The sequence below is a fragment of the Thalia democratica genome, chromosome 1 (genome assembly GCF_965202585.1).
Source record: "Thalia democratica chromosome 1, ktThaDemo2.hap1.1, whole genome shotgun sequence".
NCBI classification, from domain to species: Eukaryota; Metazoa; Chordata; class Thaliacea; order Salpida; family Salpidae; genus Thalia; species Thalia democratica.
Window position 1 is genome coordinate 70,117,986 of NC_139165.1, and position 21,971 is coordinate 70,139,956.

Sequence of the window (21,971 nt, forward strand, 5' to 3'; positions counted from 1 at the left end):
AAAAAGAGATAAACTATCAAAAAAAATGCAAATATGAAAAATTTAATGAATTAATGAGCAACAAGGTTAAGTAATCCTGTTTAGTCAAAATTTAACCTATTAAAACACAACAATAAAAAACTTATAGTTGATGAAAATCTCAGTAAAGTAACTACTTCATCAACAAATATGTAAATGTAAGAATTTTGAATTTTAATGTAAACGTACGAACGGAATAAACATAAAAAGTCTACCAAAGAATATCCTAGTTGATTTATTAACTATTTATAACAGAAATTTACTAAGTACCTAAAAATGAGATGACAGCAGTTACAATAAAAAAAAATAAGCTCATAATAATTCAAAAACTACTTATAAAGACTTTTATGTTTGCAGCCTAGTTGTCATTGATTCGATAAGCCTGTAACCAAAAACTACTTGAGCGTGTATTAAAGTGTAAAACAAATTATTATAAAATTATAGAATAACTGTTCAAAATATAGATTTAATCGTTTGCTAACAAAAGATCCCAGTGAAACAAGTTCACTGGAATATAAATAAAAAACAAATTATACAGTAATCTTCCTTTATTGTACCAACATATGTTTCTGTGTCTTAACGAATCAACACACTTCAACTGGGTTCTGCAAAAAAATAATTACTGTAATGTAAGAATAGAAGCATAGAATAAAGTATGTGTATACATGTTTTCATTAAAATTAGAATAAAATAGTTTCTACAGATTTTTACCGGTAATAGTTAATAAATACTTAAATAGTAAAATAAAATACAAAAACACTTTTGTGTATTTTAGTTTACTTAATTTAGTTTTATAACAGTCGGATTTAACATTAAGTATTTTATCTATTATTAAATATTAGCCTGTAAAAATCTGTAGAAACTATTTTATTTTTATTTTAATCAAAAACTTGTATACACTTACTTTATTCCATGCTTTTATTCTTACATTACAGTAATTATTTTTTTACAGAACCCAGTTGAAGTGTACTGATTCGTTAAGACACAGAAACATATGTTGGTACAATAAAGGAAGATTATTGTATAATTTGTTTTTATTTAAATTCTAGAATAGTTATTAAACGTTTTTTAACAATCTTGGCTTATAGTTTTTTTTTTGGTCAAAGTACTACAGTGAAATATAGTTTTTAAATATAGTAGGAAACTAAACAAAAATATCTCTTTTTAACTTCGTTTTATATTCAGTTAACCATGTAAGTCATACTAAATTTAAACCATAGTTATCTAATAATATATTTGAAGTTAGAAGGATTTTAGTATCAGAAAATTAATTAATTAAAATTGAATAATTTTATAAAAGTGCATAAAAATATGTGATGTAATTTAGAAAACATTCATAAAGTCTCTGCTCAATAATATAATTATACTTTTTCAAAAGCTTAAGATTAATTCTCAATGGCAAAAAAACTATTCGTTATATCAAATAAGGTACTTGTGTATAATTAAATTTCCTAAATAAATAAACTGTTAAGATGTTCTATTTTACTACCAAGAAAATAATAACCTTGTTCGTTAATTATTATTGTTTAAACATTTTCTTATTATTTTTTTGAATTTAAAACTTTTTTTTTAATAGTTGCAATCTCTTAAACATACAACTCTTCTACAAATTATAGTTGCTAAATTGAATAGAAGCAAGTTTAAAAAAACTTTTTTTTAATAAAACTTTAAGTAAATACCAAAAAAATTATTCAGTGTTCAGAAATCAGAATTCTCAAGTTCTTGAACTTTGGTAGCTCTGCTAATAAGTACATTATTTAGTTTTAGTTTTAAGTAAATAATATCCCTGAGAACGCTTTGTTCTAGGAAAGTTTTTTATAAGCCATATTAGTTCAACTTGAGTATAGATTTTTTATTCATTACTGTAAGAATTCTTCAGCCTTTTTATATCACCAATAAATAATGGGTACGTTTGTTGTATATATTTTTTGTAAAGCTTATGATTATTGTGTGTAATTCATTTTATTAATAAATTTTTTGTTGTTTATGAGTACATTTTAAAGATAATACCTTTGTTTTTTCTAATTGTTAAATAGTTATGTTACTTATTATACAAGAAAATTGTTTTAAAAGTATATTAATTTATGATAGAAAATTAACATTTCACATAGTAAGGGTTGCTATAAAAACCAGGAATCCTGGAAGACCTAGATTGTGACATTATAAGCTAAAAACCAGTATTTTGAGAAATTCTGTAAAAACCTGAAATTTTTAACAAAAACTATTGAAAACCTAGAATTTTAACAATTTGTTAAACAGAGAGAAAAAATTTTAATATGAAATTAAAAAATACCATATAGATTAAAATATTTAGTCTTTTTATTTGAAAACAAAGTAGTTTTGCAAAGCTTTTTATTTAGTTATACTACTTAGCACAGTTTCTAACCTTTAACATAACTTTAAATTAGTAATAGACCTATAAAATGTGCACTTTTAACAACCTGGAAGAAATTTTTCAGAATAACTAGGCAACCCTGCATTTTTTAACAATAAATGATTCTTTTTTTTTTTAACAGTTGTTAAGTTTCTTCTTTAATCATTACTTAAATTATAAACATCTAAGTATTTACTGGTTTATTGTTGACTAGACTAGTACACATGAATATTATAAAACTAATAAAATAATTTTGCAAGAATTAGTTACTCTGTCAGATATACAAATGTTTTAAAAAGATTTTAAAGATAATAACTAGGTTATACTAAGCAGATTGATGAAAAATTTTGAATTCCATTTTCATTTTCTGTATTATTTTTTTCATCTAAAATTTGTATGTACATTATTAAATTGTAATTATATCAATTTTTAAATTTAATTTATGTTGAACTTAATTATTAAAAGATTTCAAACTATGCATATTTTAGGGTGGCCATTAGAACTTGAATCCTGGGCAATTAAGGCTAATAAACCAGAAAACTGATAAATCTTAAGGAATTAAATATATCTGGAATAAAAAAAAATTATTTTTTAGAGCTGAAAAATTTTTGAACTTGTTAATAATTGTTATTTAGCTTAATTTTGGTTTGACATTAAAAACCATCATGTATTTATTATTTTTTTCATTAGATAATATATAAAAACTAGCTGTGAGTATCTTTTCAATGTTGTTATAATCTTTTACACAGTTTTTTACCTTAAGACTTAATTAGACCCCAAAAATTAGTATCTTGTAAAAACCTGGGAGAAAAACTTAAAAACCAGTTGCCATCCTGAATTATATGATTTTTAAATTTATTTAATATTATAATCAGTTGTAGATTTTTAAAAACTACTAGGAAAAATTATTTTACCTTCATCACATTTTTTGGTTATGGCTAACTTTGGGTGAACACCAATATCAAGCTGAAATTATAATACATTTGATGTCTTATTTAATCAAAATTTTAGGCTAAAAATTTATCTTTTATAAATACATGAATAAAATTAAACTTATATATCATAACTAATAAACTTATAAACTTCATTGCTTTTAATTTACAATATAAAATTGTTTTTTCTAATACAAATATTTATAATGATGATGATATTATAATATATAATTGATTATATATTTTAGTTTATTATATATTAATATAGTCCTTAAATCATGATTAAATAAGACATGATTAAATTTTTAGTTAGATATTGATGCTCACCTCAAGTTAACCATAACCAATTTTTACTTTGACAAGTATTTTATTGATAATCAAATAACCAAATTAATTTGACCATGAAACATGAGCTCGTTTTGTTATATCTGGGCTGTTTCATTTTTGCTTGAGCTGCAACCTTACCTATCAAATGCTATAATTTCATATATTAAAAATAACAGCATATACATTCATAGTTTTAGTATTTTAATTAAATCCATTAAATTATAATTGATAATATTAACTGATTATAACTAATGATAACTTATCTTTATTTATCAGGTAAGCCACGTGGTTTGATCGCTGCTCGTAAGATGAGGACCCGCAGAAGGGAACAAATCTGGGCCGATAAAGATTACAAGAAATCTCATCTTGGTACAGCCCTCAAGGCTAACCCCTTTGGAGGTGCATCCCACGCCAAAGGCATCGTTCTTGAAAAGATGTAAGTCAACAATAGTAAACATCTATCCCTTTAAAAAGAGTTGATAATTTAAGTTTACAAATAAGTTTTGAATTAAACAGTGTTGCCACAAATTCTGGAAGTCAGGAAAACATAACAAAAAATCTGGATAAAAATGGGGTCTTATAAAAAAATTAAAAACCATACTTTGATAAGAAACTTAACATCACTAAAAACTAATTTGCTTATGTTTTTTTTAAGAAATTTTGCTTTTGCAATTTATCTTTTAAGGATTAATTGAATTTATTGATGAAATTGAAGTAATTTTAGTCTTGGGTTATGTTGCTTCAATTGTTTAGTCTTCAATTGGGTTCAATTAAAAATTTATTTGGAAAAGTCAGTATTGTTTTTAGCTTGATCTGTGGCAACCCTGAATAAACTTAAGTGAATAATTAGCTTAATCAGTAGTAATAAAGCTTATAATTAGTTTGTTTATTTCTTTAGTTGTATATTAAAACTTGAAATTTAATGTCTACTGAATTTTGAAATTGTACTCACAAATTCTGTTTAAATATTTATATTTAATCATTTTTTATTTACTTTGGCAGCGGTGTTGAAGCCAAACAGCCTAACTCTGCTATCCGTAAGTGTGTCAGAGTACAACTTATCAAAAATGGAAAGAAAATTACAGCTTTCGTCCCCAATGATGGTTGCTTGAACTACATTGAAGTAATTTAAAATTTATACTATAAGCTTTGAGTTCGTTCAATTTAATTAGCTTGCTTGAACATTTTGTACCAGTAACTGGCATACTTTTTAACCAAATTTTTAAAAGATATAAAACTTAATATTTATGCTTGAAATGTCAAAATTATTTCAGTTCTCAAAATCAGGATTGCCCAAAAATCACTAAAAGATCTGGATAAACTGGAATTTAAAAGATTTTGTGGAAATTAATGATACCATAAATCTATAATATATAAAAAAAAATGCCATTAAATGATTTTTACAAAAAAACATCAATATCCTTTCAATGTTCTTATATTTTAAGACTGTTTCTGACCTTTAATAAATGTTATATTGAAAATAGACCAAAAAATTTTTTCTTTGAAAGAAGAAGTTTTGAAAACCCTGAAAAAATAAAGCCATTCACTCTTTTTATCAAATTTCATTTTTTTTTTCATTAGGAAATCTACTTTAATTTAATAATAGAACATGAATAAATTAATTACATTGTTTTTTGAACTTATGTTTTAAACCTAGTTTTTTAGTTGCAATTTCAATCAAAACTGTAGAGATTTTTTGTTGCTTTGAAAGCATTCTTGAAAGCAATGTTGTTAGATGTAATCTTGTTAGAAGTTATAACTAAATTTTTACTCCAAAAATACTGCCTATTTTTTTATATATCTATTTACACAAGTGCTCAACACCAAGTTAACTTTTACATACAAAATTTCACATAAAAGACTTTAAAAAGTTATGAAGTGAACCTAGTAAAAACAGTTTATTGAATAAGGTTAAATAGGTTTATAGACAAATTTTTATACTTAATTGCAAAATAAGTAGCTGTTTATGTTAGGTATGATGCTTAGAAATTAGGCTAATGTTGATTCCCATCTAAGCCCAGCCTGTAGTAATAGGTTTGTCATCTATTTTAATTTATTAAACAAAATATACAAAATACCTTAAAGGTCACATGTTTAATAATTTAAACTCCTAACTAATTTTTGATTCTCAGGCAGTATAACTTAACTTGATTATTTTGTTTTTGCCCACTTAAAAACTATTAAAGTATTATAACAAACTATTTAAAACTTATAAAACATTGGTGATATTTTACTGTAGATTAAGCTGTTGGGAATAATGCATTATCTGGTGTTAAAGTATATTAATTAAAATTTATTTTTTCCATACACCAGAATTAGATAATGTCTAACTACATTTCTTTTCTTAATTACTTATTTCTTAAAAAATAACAATATTGTTAAAGGTCTTTAAAATCAAAAAGTTGTTAACTTTTTCCTTGGATAATTTAGGTTAAATTAACTTAACTTTATCTACAGTCTAAATTTTATATTAGTTATTATAAATGATAAATTTTTAAATAGTTGATGTTATAAATATAGGTATAAAGCTCGAGACTTTTAAATTTTAAGCCTAAACTGCATCATGTTCACAAAAACAAGAAACCAAATTATTCAGCCTAATAAACAAGCATTTATATTTCTAAAATTGTTGTTGTATGTAATCTTTGTACAAAGTACAATCAATAATATAGTAAAATATTATTCAGAACTAAATTTGAAAAATGAATAAAATCTTGATTTTTAATGTTCTTAACAAGGGTTGTCACACATTTGGGCTACTCAGCATAACTCTTGTTAGATTTAAAAAACTCATTCTTTCTCGGATTGTTTGTTTTTTAATTGTAAAACTATCAATAGTTGAGATAATTTTAAGTCTTCAGCTGCTTTTTTGACTGAATTTTTATTCAAAATAGTGTTTTTAAAATGATTGTAAATTATGTATGTATGTAGTTTTAATTTTTTAACTTGTATCACTAATTTTCTCTGTTTTTTGACTCCAATTTATATTTTTAAAATCTATAAACTTAAGCTGACTCAGGCTAGGTTGATGTATTACAAGTTGACATTTTTGCCTCAAAGAATGACAACTTTCACACTCTTTTAAATTTAATACAGATTGATTTTTACAGCTTCTTAATATTCAAAACAGTTTGAGATGTAGCTGGTTAAAGTTACAAATTACAATAGGTTACTTATGGGAGAAGTAAATACATAAAAATCATTTAAAATTTATCACTCCGTTTTTTGAGATTAAACTTACAAGGAGTGTTCTTTTAAATTAAAAAAAATATTTAGTCACAAATATTTAAAATATAATATTAACTTATTACAGAAAAACTGAATTACAGAATAGGAGATATATTTTGAATGATTTTTATGTATTCAACTTTTTTTTCTCCCATAAATAACCTAATGTACTCTCCAAACTTAAACCAGCTATATCTTTGAAAACTAATTTGCATTTTAAAAAGCTGTAGAGAGCTCATTAAAGTCTAAAAATAAATCAGTTCGCAAAAAAAAAACCTTGGCCATAATAATTTTTACACTCTATACATAACAATTAATGTTAAAACTGTTATGACATATAATTACTGATTTACACTGTAATACAAGCTTAGAATATAAAAATGATAAATTTTATTACCTAGATAAATGTCTAATAGTCTAAAATAGTAATAAAGCTTACTAAACCGTATACAACTGTTTTGAGCGTCTTGAAAGATACTAAAAATTTGCAGCTTAATATTTTGTATGCTATCAGATCCTTTTAAAAGTATAAATATTAAAATTATGTTTTGTTTATGTCTTTTGCGGTACCATTTTTTACATTAAGAAAAAAATATATTGATCAGTATATGTATCTATGTATTTAAGGATTAAAAAGGTAGAGTAAAGTAAAGTGCAAATATTTTTATTAATATGGTTGAAATTTTGCTTCTAATTTTCACGGCAGTTTAAAATGCAAGGTTGTGACAAAATCTGGAGTCCTGGAAAATCCTGAAATTTGAGAAATTTTGAAAAAAAAAAACTTGAAAACAGTTTTTATAAGTTAAGTTTTAAATTTTCATTTGACACTAAAGATGTATCACATATGTAAAAAGTTTTTGTCATCAAACATTTTTTTATTAAAGTCATATTGAAATTAGCTTTACAGTATTTTTTCAATGTTCTTATACTATTTAACACAATTTTAAACCTTAAACCTTAATACTCAAAATAAATCTAAAAACATGTACTTTCAGAAACCCTTGAATTTTTTTTTCTAAAACCAGTGGAAACCTGAAATTAAAGCATTTAAAAACAAATCTTTTTCTATTTACTAAATTAAAGTTTTTTTGATTTTTCAGTTAAGTTTTTTTACCTGTCTTTTTTATACTTAAAAACTGCAAATAACTAGCCAACACAGCTTAATAAAATAGCTTTAATATTTTATAAAAATATATTTTATAATTGATACCCCTCATTTAACTCCATTTCCAGTTATTTATCAACTAATGGTAATTGTTTTATATTTATATGGATTCAAGTCAATTAAAAAAAAATTTTTCATCTATATCAATTATGTTGTTATTTCTACTAATAATAACCTTTATAAATTCTGTATAAACTACTTCTTACTGATAGTAATACAAATATCAAATAATAAAAATCATTTAATTAGACGAGTTCTTGATACATTTAGATTTGGATATAGTATAAAAGAATATAAAATCTATCAAAAGTTATTGAATAAATTGCAAAATATTAAGATAGTTTACGCACAATATAATTCATAAAAAAGATATCAACAAATTTTTTAGGAAAACGACGAAGTCCTTGTAGCTGGTTTCGGTCGTTCCGGTCACGCCGTTGGTGACATTCCCGGAGTCAGGTTCAAAATTGTCAAGGTTGCCAATGTCAGTCTTCACGCACTCTTTACAGGAAAGAAGGAAAGGCCACGCTCTTAAATGTTTCTAGACAATGAAATAAACTTTTAGAAAATTAATTTGCGTTTTGTTCTTTACTATACAATAATAAATTTCTAAAATTTAACTACGTTTTATTTTAACTTTTTAATTTATTGAATATTAGTTATAATTACTTATCTTAAACTTATATGTAAAGCTGTTTTAACGCAAACAAGTTTAAAAACGTATTTTTTTAGATCATATCACTGATTTCAAAGTCATAAATTCTAAATTTTTCACTGCGTTTTCAGTTGAACTAGATTCAAATTTAAATAATAACGGGGTTTCGTTTTTATCATTGCTAGTTTCTAAATAAGACTGATAAGGTTAACTATAAATCTGGAAGGATTCTTAAGTCTTGTTTTAGTTGTTTATTTATGATTGAAAAAAATTATGCTTGCATTTTCAGATTATTAAAATTTAAGTGTGGTAAAGTATATAAGTCTAATTTTGTTCCAATAATTCACTATTCTATTAGACAATGACTTCGTTTCTTCTAAATTTAAGCCGAAAGTGTTGAAAAGCTTTTAATTTAAGATGATAGAACATATGTTTTTGTAGTAATCATAAGATCCACAAAATTGGTACCTAGCCGGGGATTCAGAATCCGGTTCAGTTAATGAAAAAAGAAATACCCGACTGTGCTTTAATTACAAACCAATAAAGATTAGTTATGAGCAGCTACATGAACTCAATAAGTTTTTAAAATCATATATTCTGTAACGTAATTGGTTTTGTATAGTATTAATTTCAAATGCTCAGAACAGTAAACCAGTTCTAATAACACAAGTGAAAGTAAAGTGATTAAATACTGTAATACTTAATATTAACTGGTGAATGAAGAGCTTCTCTAGAAACGTCCTTCCAAAGGTTAAAATGTCGAACAAACATCGTCTGTTAGTATTTAACGCTGCCTTATCGGGTCCACCGACTAGATAAGTTGTCGAGCCCTATCAAAGAACATTAAAAGTTTACCAATGCTGTTTTATTTAAAACGCTTCGTATGAAAAAGTATTAGATTGTCATGTTAATAAAGAAGCATAATTACTATAAACTAACCAAACCACATGATTTATTGTAGCGGCTAAGAGCAAATACAAAGTTGAGCGTTGTTTTATTCATTAAATATATTTGTTTGGTAGCAACGAAAAAACAAACTTTCTTAAACCTACTATAATTACATACCATTACAATTTTCCGAAGTACTTATTCTGCAACATTACAAACGCTCAACATTTTACTTGTGTTGTTTTTATGAATTTAGATAGGTTTTCTTCATGCAAAAAAAAAAGCATTGTTCGTTTTAATAGTTTGATCATAATCTGATTTTGGGTTAAAATGAGTCCAAACTAGTTATTACCGAGTCCAAAAGATTAGAATTCAGTTAATAGTGTAAAATTGAGAAAATCCGGTATGTAAATAGATCTTAGTTTCTAAACAATGCAAATATTATTTAGGTTCTCTAAACTAGAGTTTTCTTAGTGCTGTTCATTGTAGCTCCCCTTTGTTACATGTTTGCTTATCGTCGCCTTACTAGTTATTACAATACATTTGGAAACCCCGTTTTAAATGTGTGATATAAGTATTAAAACACAGGTATTCAGAATTTCTCCATCAAACAATAGCATTGGGAACTTTTTTTACTAAACTGATTATATCAATAGAATCACGGTATCAAATAGAATGCAAGGGCAGCTCGAAACACAGGCAAAAATTCATAATTAATAGGTTAATACCAGCTGTGGTCAAATTATATTAAACTACCAAATATTTTTAAAATAATTATGCAATGTTATATTATGATAACTTTTGACCAAAACTGAAATACCATAGAAGAAAAATAAGGTCTAACTCCTTTTCACGTACTTTGTATCTGATTTAATTTCTCATTATTTAGTTAGTACTTAAGCAATGTACCTTTTATAAAAGCATTAAATAAGAGGTGGTAACTTTTCAATTCGATTGGTTAGATTTACCCCAAAAAAAGTTGCGAACCGGGCTTTTTAATAATACCTTTTTTGAATGGAAATAAAAATGGTAAGAACCATTAAAAAAATCAGTCACAGTCTTTTACAACCACTTAGAATAGATCTTTCGTTTATTAAAAAACAAACATTTTCAATTCTGTAGAAAACAAAAAAATATACTAGCAACTTATTCAAATAGAAATTCTATTTGAATAAGTTGCTAGTATATTTTTTTGTTTTCTACAGAATTGAAAATGTTTGTTTTTGAAAAAACAAAAGATCTATTCTAAGTGGTTGTAAAAGACTGTGACTGATTTTTTTAATGGTTCTTACCATTTTTATTTATATTTATCTAAAATTCAATCCTGTCCGGTCTTTAAAATCAAAAGAGGAAGACTACCTTCATCCCATTTTAATTTTTTGAATGGAATGTATATTAGGTCCAAAAATGTCGTACAATAACATTAAAATAAAATTGTAATAAATTTATTCTTTAATATTCATTGTTTAATGCTAAAAAATAGAGTATAAAACACATACAAAAATGATTGTTTATTAAAACTTTTAAACTTAACTATTTGATTATCTCAAGACATCTCCTAGTCAATAAATACATCGAGGGCAAGAAAATTTTGCTGGCGTCTTTGCCAGATTATCAGACGCTGAAGCTTAGCTGCCATAACTCAACCAGCATAAAGCTAGTCAACTACTCGAGGACGATATTTTATGTTAAACTAAACAATGTTTATTGAATATTCAGTTAACATAACAACGTTACCACTCTGCTGCGGAGATAAGAGTATCACCAAAAATTACTTTAGCAAGAAATTTTTGGTTAGAACCAGCCAACATATTCAGAAATTTTTGTTTCTAGCAGCTTTAGAACAATTAAAAAAAAAGAACATTTAAAGCTACAGATCTGTATGTAATCTTTAAGGAGATCGGGCAAAGTTTACTTAACAATTTCTTTGCCGGCATCATTAGAAAATAAATATCTTTTGCGGGAATTTATACAAAACTTTAAACATATAAGAGTTAATGTGTATAAAATAAGTTCAAAATAGTCATCCCAGCACAGTTTACTCACAAGCAAAATATAAAAAAATTGTAAATTTATGAAAAGTCGTAAACTAACTTTTGGTGCAACAATTTTTTTAGGTTAAAAATCACGTCTTGAATCAAAAACTTTTAATGGACGAGCTGCAGTTTGCTTTAAATATCTAAGCAAAGCAATCGTTTAAGGTTAATACCTTCTTTACTGAAGTAAATACGTACGTTTAAATGTATTATAAAAATGTAAAACAATTTTTTTTTAAATATATATTTTTCAATAATTAAATTATAGGAATATCCTTAAATCCTAATATCATATATATAAAATAATCTTGGAAAAATTAAACTGAGCTAGGTTAATTTGTTTAGCGATAGCTGTTTTTACCAAAAATCATAAAGTTTTATTAAGACTTGACTAAAACCAAGGGATTGTACAAAAAATTTGCAAGGTGATATATTTAAATGATGATGTATTCTTTTACAATTGTAGTACAGAGAATATGTTAAGAACTCTTTATTCTTAAAATTAATTTAAAGTTGCCGAAAGCTCAAAATAAGCCTAATCTGCAGACAAAAGTAAAAAAAGTACTTAAAGAGCAACCGATTCCAGGCTGATAGTAATTAAAGTTTATTAAAGTTTATACATTATTAAGTTTTGAAGCTTCGAGCCTATCATAAGTATAAATCTGCAAAAAAAAAACACTAATGGCAATGGTTGCACATATACAGTTGCAATTTAAGTATTTTGCAGCTTACTTCACATGATTAGGTGCATAGCACCAAAACTTATTAGTGTATAAGCTTATAACCTAATTGTAAAAGTATAAAGGTTCCGCACCCCTGTCCTAACATTAATAAGGATAATAATAAATATAATTTTCATACATGAACCTTTGTCTGTAGCATTTGTATACAGTTCAAATTAAAAGATTTTCTTTTTTGCAGTAAATTCAAGTAGTAAAAAAATATTAGACTTTTACAACCTAAAATTTTGATTGTAAAAGTGTAAGTCAATTAGTTGAAAATCTCTACAAGATTTGTATTCTTCAGGCTTTAAAAAAGTTTTGCTAGAAATAACAACCAGTTATTATTAGCTTAAAATTATAAAGTTTTAAAAAGTATTTGTTATTCAAAAGTTTTGAGGCAGATTCTCTATTGTAAATGATGAATTAATAAATATGCTTAGTAAGAATTTCTATACTTTGGTGTTTAGCTCAATGACCGGAAAGTTTTATTATACACCAGGTCCTTTTACCAAAATTTTTAAGCATTGATTTTTTAACGTTTTCAATAAAGTATAAAGGTAAACTCTAGCAGTTTCTTCAAACTAGAACTAAAAAAGAGACAAAAGTGAATTTAAGCAGAGCTTACGTTTCTAACTACCACATAGTTGTATGTCATTCACGAGTTTAGTTACTTATTATAATATGTAAGCAATATATTTTAAAAGTTTTAGAAGCACAAATTTTGTTTATACTCAGATTTACCACTTTTATGACAACACTTTTCGTAAACTTCAGCTGAAAGTTTTTTGTATTGAAAACATAATCTACCAAAGAGATTTTAAAACAAACACATCAGGCATATGCTGAAACAGTAGTGCAATTGTATAATGTGACAAATAAGCATGTTTGGTATAATTTTTGCATTAACAAGTGATTAGAAACTTATCATAATATTAAGAAAGCAAGTACTACAGTGTGCAAGTTAGCTGTTGTACTACAAAATATGGGAACGGGTCTCAATTGCACGAAAACAAAATTGCACGAGGTTACAAAATTGCACGAGGGGAGTAAATTGCACGAGTGCACAAAGTTGCACGAAGCCAAATTTGCACGAGGAAACAAAATAGCACGAAGACAATTTTGTGCTAAGGGTCAATTTTGCACGAGTCACATTTTTGACGACAGTAAAAAAAAGATAAATAAAACTAAAAGATAATTAAAAAAAAAAAGCTACCGACTGAGGGTAAGGGTTAGGGGTAACAGTGGTAGTAAAAAACAAAAAAAAAAAAATTAAATTAAAAAAAAAACTCGTGCAAAATTGTCTGCTCGTGCAAAAGTGTCTTCGTGCAATTCTATCTTGTAAAATTTTATCCCCTCGTACAAAAGTATCTCCGTGCAGTTTTGTACGCTCGTGCAAATTTGACAGCTACCCACAAAATATAGTTACTTAACCGGAAAACTTTTTTGTTTTCTCCGAAAGAATTATTTTTAGTAACTAAAAATAATTATCTTCTTATATGAAAGAAATCTTTTTATTAGGTCATACAGATTTGACTTAAAATTAAATAAAGTTTCAAAAACCTAGTTCAAAAGCATTATTTTTTAAATTATAGAGTAATAAACCCTAAACATCTAGACAAGTAAGCAAAGACAAGTTGTAAAAAAATAAGTGTATGTAACATTTTATCTACTATTTAATTCTAGTAGAAAGAAACATAACAAAACGTCTTTAGCATAATCTAGTCTTTACAAATTTAATTTTGCCAATGTTATTTTTTTCATGTTTTGACTGAAATTAAATTTTTAGTTTATAAATATTTTTGTAATTAACATAGATAAAATATAATAGTCTACTAGTTTATTAGATACAACTATATATAAATGTTTTACATAAAGTATATATTTTTTTCATACTGTATTTAAACAAATGGCTTATAAAAATGTTTCATCGATTTGTTTTAATTAAGACTAACTTTTAAATCTGAGATAAATCTCAGTTTTGCAGCAAAAAAGATTAGCTTTAAATATGAAAACAGGTGTGATTAAAAAGTAAATAAAATGAAAACGTATCTTATTTAGATACAGTAATTACTCCACAACTAAAAAAATTAAAAAAAAGCAACAAAACATAGTCAAAAAAAATATGTACAGTTCTGAATACTTTTGGAAATTAAAAAAATGTTATGTTCAAGATTTTTATTTAAATAAATTATTTAAGAATCCTCAAAAGTATTTTTTACTTAAAATACTTATCACAAAAGTATGTTTCAGATTAAATAGAAAAAACTTAAAACTGACTTTTATTTAACCGGAAAACTTTTTTGCTTTCTCGGAAAGAATTATTTTTAGTAACTAAACATAATTATCTTCTTATATGAAAGAAATATTTTTATTAGCTCATACAGATTTGACTTAAAATTAAATTAAGTTTCAAAAACCTAGTTAAAAAGCATTATTTTTTAAATTATAGAGTAATAAACCCTAAACATAAATAAACAAAACAAAAATTTATGTGATTAAATTTATTTACATAAAAAATTAAAATCTAGTTTCTAACCGAGTTTTACTAAACTTCGTATAAGATAACTTTATTAAAATTGCTGAAAAACTTTTACACCAAGACATGTTCAGAAAAAAAGTAGTACAAGAAATATCATTTTAAAATATTTTAAAAATGTAAAAGATAATTTTAATATTTGAATAAAAAACTAAACATTTTTTATGATTTATAAACACTTTAGACTTTTTGTTAAATAAAAATATAAGTAATTTCTTTTTAAAAATATAATTGTGTTTAAAAAGTATAAAAGAACGCATAATGATTGTATGGTTTGTAGGTTGCAAGGCAATTTATATTGTGATATTTCATAAAGTTCTGATAGCTCTGACTTATGTGAAATATCTCCTTTTAATATTTTCTTTTACTTTTTTATTACCATCATAATCTTTGTTAATCGGAATTTCTCATACAATTTTTTACAGTTTCAAGTTATTCGAAAAAAATTGCTCCGTAAAATAATTTATAAGAGTATAAATCTTTTTTCATAACATGTAACCCAAGATTTGTACAGATAGTAATTTTAAAACAACCAATATCTTTAGCACGTGTATTTACAACGGCATCAGTGAACTCAGTTACTTATGATAAATTATTAAAACTTAAAAGTCATTTGTTAAAAGCTGTCATGGTTAGTTTATCGGGTTAAAAGTTGTAGTTATTAATTCTGCAAAAACTATGAGCTATGTGAAAGTAAAACTTTACAAAAGAAAACTGACCATACAGAATTGCTGTCGTAACAAACAAGGTACCTTATGTCCTAGCTTAAGTAGCAAGAAAATTATTATAATTTTAAACTTAAAAGAAATATTTTTCTGACTTTTAAGAAATTAGAACTGATTCTGATTCACAATTTTGACATCTTGATGCTCCGTTGTTTTCCATTGACAAACACCTAAAAGTTATATTATTGAGATTTGTACTCTAACATAGATAACATTTATGCAGTATATAAGTTTTTATTTCATAAAGATAGTATAAGACTTTTTGTTCACTTTAAAGAAAATATACTTATTTTAAGTTCAGTAAAATAGTTTTAATGACTATATGTTATTAAATTTTTCCAAAAAAATAATTATCAGAGTTTTAAAAAACTTAGTTTTATATTAAGTAGTGTAACAATTGTTTACAAAGGCTATTTTTATTTTTTTTTGCTAAAATTTCAGTTCTATAAACAGCTTCATACAAAATAGGATAAAAGTTACGGATATTATAACCCGCATAACTTATTAAAGTGTTTTAGCTTCTTTAAAAGTAAATAAGTAATTTAAAGTTGGTTGAAATTTGATAAACTTTTAATCAATAACAAAAAAATATTTTTTTTTAACAATTTTATTTAAAATCGTTTGACTTTTAGTCATAAACAGCTATAATAATTTCATTTCAAGATGTTACATATTATATTAGTAGAAAACTGTCTGACTTGAAATGTACGAAGTTCGAGCAACATTCAATGACTTCTATTTGTGAAGAAGTCTCACCAAACGGTCTCCGACAAATTGCGCAGAACAAATTCAATTTATCTAAAATTTGGTGATATTTTAACGTGGCCGCTTTTGCTTGCACGATGTTCGAAGTTCTTTGATACAAGACTGCAAGCTCACCATATATTCTTACACTCATCCACTGCAAAGTTGAAAGATTTATTTTTAGCTTGCTTATCATCTAATAGATGTTTAAAGTGAAATATAAAATTAAGTTTTGCAATGCTGTTTAACTAATGATTTCAAGTATTTTTTGTTGTAAGGTTAAATTTTTTAAAGAAAAAAAAACTGTTTATTTAACAAAAAAAAAAAACGCTCAAAAAGTTTTTTCTAAGGGTCTGGGTGTACGAAAAACTTTTAGGTTATCGAGTTATACACCATGGGTTCAGTTTAATCTGTTGTCTATGACTTAAAACATGATATAATGAGCAAAAAGACTGTTTTGCTTGTATTAGTGATGGCTTCTTAAGATTCTATTTGTTTCTAGTTTCAACGAGGGTAAAATAAGTTTACTTTTGACATTCTTTTAAGAAATAATAAAATTGTAAACAGAAAACTATGAATAACTGTTTTAAATATCTTGATCATTTATTAAACTTACTTTGTTATTAATACTGTTTGCAAGTTCCAGTCCTTGTGTAAGCTGGTTCAATGCCTTTGAAATAGTTATTAGATTTGCTAATATTTCGTTTAAACTTAGTATAAAGTGAGTAATTTCGGCAAGTATAAACTAAATACTAGTACAGCAGTGTATAAATTCAAGGTGAGAAAGTATATGTTTTATTCAATTAATTTTTTTTATTAACTTATACAATCAAATAAAAAATCAAGAGTAAATTAGACAAACAGGTTAATTTAAAAACTAATTTGTTAGTAAAAACCATGTTAAACTAATACGTTTATTTTTATATTAGCATTAGTAGCAAAGCTAAAATATTAAAACAACAACTTAATTTTAATATTTAAAATAATTGTTTATAAATAAAAACTATATATAAAAGGATAATTTTAAATTTTTGTCTTTGTATAACTAATCTTAACTCATAAAAATAACAATAAACCTCATCATTATATCAGATATACAAGAAATCCCGATATATCTAAGCTGTGTAAAAATTTAATGTTTAAAAAAAATACTTTTAAAAGATTTAAAGTCAAAAAATATAGTTAAATATATCCTTCTACTGACTTAAGTTTTAATCCTACCTGTTCATATTTTTTATTTTTAGCAAGAGTCTTCCCCCTTCCGACATGGACGAGTGTAAGACCATACTTGTCACCAATTTCAACCATCAGTGAACCAGCTGTATCGTACCTTGGCAACGCTTTGTGGTTGTCATGGTTGCACCGATGAACGTCAGCGAAGCACAACATCGCGTACGCTTGCAGCCTCCTGTTTTCTACTTCAAGTGCGTATTGCATTGAACTCTATTGTTTATTGATAAACATTTAAGACTGAAATTAAAATACTATATTGTAAATAGTTTTGTAAGTATGTTTCATTTAATAAATCATTTAAATTTTTTCTTCGTGTTTAACATTTTTTCGCTCAATAAAACTATAAAATCTAAGTTTTTTTGTAATCTAGTTTATATATGAATAAGGAGCTATTGAGTGAAAAAGTACAACAAAACCACAAGCTTTTTCCAAAATCAATAACTTTTTGGTTTTATAACTTTCTACGTATTATGTAAAAGAAAAATTTTTTTTTTAAATATTTTCTCCACAAGTAAATATGAACTCGTGCAACAAGCTACAAAACAAAAAACAAAAATAGAAATTATTTTAGGCGATGTTTACGATTATCAAAAATAAAATAGCCTAGATTCACCTCTGAAATAGTGATGGCTTCGGTATTCTTTCCAACTTTCCTATAAGCCTCAGCTAAAGAAAGCTGGCACGTTGTCAGAGTGTATGAGTCGGCGAAGCTTTCCGTTGCTATTTCCAATGCTTTCATGGAGAAAAACAAAGCCTATTGACAGTATAAAAGTGAAAATATGTTTTTGTACTAAAAATAAAAAAAAATAGACTACCTGATAATATTTTATAGTATACACTAAAGCTAAACTCAACTTGTGCTCATGATTAGAGGAAATCGTTACTAAATTATGATATTATATATATTAAAAAAACAAAAATAAATAATAAGCAAAATTATATATTAATTATTATGTTTACAATATTACTTAGAACTTGTATTTTAAAAAAACAAACGTGAACCGAAAAAATGGTTAACCTTTTCTGGATCACGTAACTGAAGGTACAGCTCAGCCAATGAGTTTAGACTTTGAATTTTCAACATCCAATCACAACGCTGTGTTAGACGCGATAAACAGTGTTCAAAATCTTGGAGAGCTTCGCGAAATTTACTCAAGCCAAGATTTCCTCTACCCCTTAAAATTATTGCCTGCAAAATCAGCGCTTCGCTTTCCTTGCTTAAGCTGAGCTCTTTTGTTGATTGCAAGCAACTGATTGCCTTTTCAGCATACTGTATGCAAATTTTAAACTTAGAAATGTGCTCATTTGATCTGTAAAGAAGATTGACTTGTAATAAATTCCAGTTCAAAAAAATTGCTAATTTTTTTTAACTTAAGTTAGAAAACATGCTTTTGAATAACGCAGTTCTCTTTTATGTTTGTAAGATGAAAACTAAAATAATGTTTTTTAACTAAAATTTAGCTTTACTCATTCAATTCACGTCCCCTACATATATGCGAAAGTAATTTGTAATGTATTTGATTTAAGTATACATATTTATCAGCAAATAGCATTTTTATAGTCGGTTTTAGAAAAACTTTAAAAGAACTATTAGAAATTTGATATACTACTGGAAATTTTGCATCACCTTTACAACTTTTTAACTAAAATTTTAGCTAAGAAATTTGTTTGAAATTTTAAAAAACTTAAAATCTATTAAAATTATTAAAATAGACTATTAATTTTTTTAGACCTTTAGACCTAGTTAAAAACAAATAAAATTAGAACTATAGAGCTGTATACATTTAAAAAAATTACATTTGGATTAACTAAACGTGTAACTAAAAGTCACTATTGTTTTTTTTTTGAGCCACTAAGAAAATTTCTTTAATAAATTTTTTGAAAAGTATTACTAGCAAGGATTCTAATAGAAGTAAGGCTTTTAGAATTTAGCTGTTGCATAAAAGAAGTTTAAAAAACTATTAGCTAATAAATTATACTCTGGACTGTTAAAAAAACAAAAATAAAGACTGACAAAGACAAAGTAAGATAACTTTTAGAAATCATTCTTTGTTGGTCTTCGCTCGCTTGCTTAACTTCCTCGTTTCTATTTCCAGCATTGTTGTTCTTTCCTGCTATCAGGCTGTATGCGAGCTCAATTTGCTTTGCTGCGAAGCAGATGACAACCTAAATTTATTATAACCTTTGATTTCATACAAAAGGTTTTATCTTCTATTTTTTGTGAAAAAAATTAAAGCTCAATAGTTAACAATAGTACAGTGAGTTTTCAAGCACTACTAACTTACCTGGTCTCTTCCCTTATCGGAGAACAACGCCACAGCTTCGTCCAGCAGCCTCCACTGGGAGTGCGGGTCGGAGTAGTGCCGTTTGAAGTGCCGCAAGCAGTTTTGCAGTTGCGATTGTGGCTCACCGGTTGCATTGTCGACAAAACTTTGAAGTTTTAGTTTGTCGAACTCGCTTAAGTGCTGTTCTTCTTCAGCGACTTCCAGTTTTAGTTGTGAAATATAAGAGCCCATGCTGAATGTAAACTGCAATATTAAGGTTGTTTTTATTCGCGGCATGAATTAGGTTATATTTTAGTAGAACTAAACCAGGGTTTTCCAAATTAGGTAATGTCACCTTACTTTTGGCGGTTAACAGGTTAGTAAGCGATTAAAAGTAGAAGGAAAAAAATAAAGGGCTAATTCAAAATTAGTTGACAACTTTTCCTTTGCATATATGTTATCAAAGTACGATACTGCTCAGTTTTTATTTCCTCACATTGAGTATAAAAATAAAACAAATACTTTATTACTGAATTAAAATCATTAAAAATAGTTATTTTCAATTCAATAGTGTAACTTTTGAAAATGATATTTTAATAAATCTATTTATCATAAAAATTATATTGGCTAGCTTAAATTCAAAGCCGTTGTAAATTTTTTTTACTATTATAGTATATTAAGTATAAGTTAAATTCAAAAGCTTATTTAAAAGTTTTTTGTAGATTTATTAATAATAATTCAGAAATTGAAGTTATTAAATTGATTTAACCCTTAAAAGTTATGTTTTTTTATTAAGACTACAAATTATTCTAATCACTCATGTTACCAAGCGGCTTAATATTAAAACTTATTTGCTTTTTAAAAAATACTTGTTTTTTAGTCAAAAAAAAAAAAAAAAACAATTTTCAGGTCGCTAATAATAGATTTTTAGATACTTATTGTTAATGAAATACTAAAATAGTTTTACATTACCCTGTAAATTAAAACAAAACTGTGTATTTCAATACATTAATACTACTAAAATATATACAAAGATAAATGTACAAGGTTTGATTATATTTAAAGTAGTCAGATAAAAGTAATTTTATTCATAATTGCTTATTTTTTTTACGTGGGGCAAAAAGTGGGCGATCTAGCTAACAGGTAAATTTACAAAACGTTTGGGAAACCCAGTTCTAAACTAGGTTATATGTTTAAAGTAACAAAATATACTTAAACAATTAAAAAGTTGTATGTCAGAGATCAACAACATAATAAAGCATACACTTTTAATGTAAAAAGGTTTTATCAACATTTAAACAAATTACTGTAGTAACATTTTTATACTTAAACTACTAATTATTTTTTTTGTAACAGCAACTTAGATTTTATAATGATAATGAGAAAAATCTACATCTTTCAAACCTCTACTTAAACTCAAATTAAGACACTATAAAAACTTTAGAAAAGGTAAAAAAATATCAAATAACAATTTCAAAAATGTTGTCTTATCTAACATCTTACAGTTTTTAAGACTCTTTGTATTGTAACCATGAATAAATTCTTACTTAACAAATTATATTTTATTTGTTATGTTAAAACACATAGAGTTCTTTTAAATAAATTAAGAGTTTAAAAACTTTAGTTAAAAATAATGTTCTTTTTAAAAACCTGTCAAATCATAATAGGAATACTTATCAACGAGAGAAAAAACTATACTATAGATATAAGAGTATGCCATAAACTTAACATTTATAGATCAATAAGGCTTAAAAACCAATTTGTATTTAAAAACTATTGGATAGTATTTGAAAAGCTTTTAAAAGTTCAATAAACTGCAAATTTATTTCTTATCATCATTTATAAAGCCTGTTAAAAATCATAGTAATATTAGAGTAACTTAAATATCAGATTTAATTGGTTTGATTTTTTCTCGCATTATCTTATAAGCTTGTAAAAACTTTAAAACTTAATTTAAAATAGCTAGTTGTTGTGGTAGTTTTTTTCGATAACTTTTAATTTACTTTTAGTATCAAAATGTGTTATAAATTAAATTATATCAAAATACCAAAACTAACTACTTAAATTTATTTTACTGTGATTGTTTATATTTACTGATACAAGTGTAAAAAACCATAACGGTTT

General features: G+C 25.5%; 2 protein-coding genes across 3 annotated transcripts; one reads left to right on the plus strand and one right to left on the minus strand.

Moving 5' to 3' along the window:
- The first annotated feature begins 1,886 nt into the window (after positions 1-1,886).
- On the plus strand, positions 1,887-8,664 carry LOC145831086 (small ribosomal subunit protein uS12-like). The gene is made up of 4 exons (XM_082938318.1): positions 1,887-1,924; positions 3,928-4,087; positions 4,654-4,774; positions 8,433-8,664. Exons 1-4 carry the CDS (start codon positions 1,921-1,923, stop codon positions 8,577-8,579), a joined length of 432 nt encoding a protein of 143 aa, XP_082794444.1. The 5' UTR covers positions 1,887-1,920; the 3' UTR covers positions 8,580-8,664.
- A 6,258-nt stretch (positions 8,665-14,922) lies between these two features.
- On the minus strand, positions 14,923-21,571 carry LOC145831487 (43 kDa receptor-associated protein of the synapse-like). Of its 2 annotated transcripts, XM_082938772.1 has the most exons (9): positions 21,498-21,571; positions 19,869-20,111; positions 19,598-19,749; positions 18,602-18,893; positions 18,197-18,337; positions 17,572-17,793; positions 16,967-17,020; positions 16,305-16,507; positions 14,923-15,776 (listed from the first exon to the last, which is right to left on the minus strand). In XM_082938772.1, the coding sequence occupies exons 2-9, from the start codon at positions 20,097-20,099 to the stop codon at positions 15,704-15,706; spliced, it is 1,368 nt and encodes a 455-aa protein (XP_082794898.1). In that variant the 5' UTR covers positions 20,100-20,111; positions 21,498-21,571; the 3' UTR covers positions 14,923-15,703. The 2 variants fall into 2 exon arrangements, with proteins under 2 accessions (XP_082794898.1, XP_082794890.1); XM_082938764.1 differs by lacking the exon at positions 21,498-21,571 and having other exon boundaries at positions 19,869-20,422.
- Between the last annotated feature and the right edge of the window lie 400 nt (positions 21,572-21,971).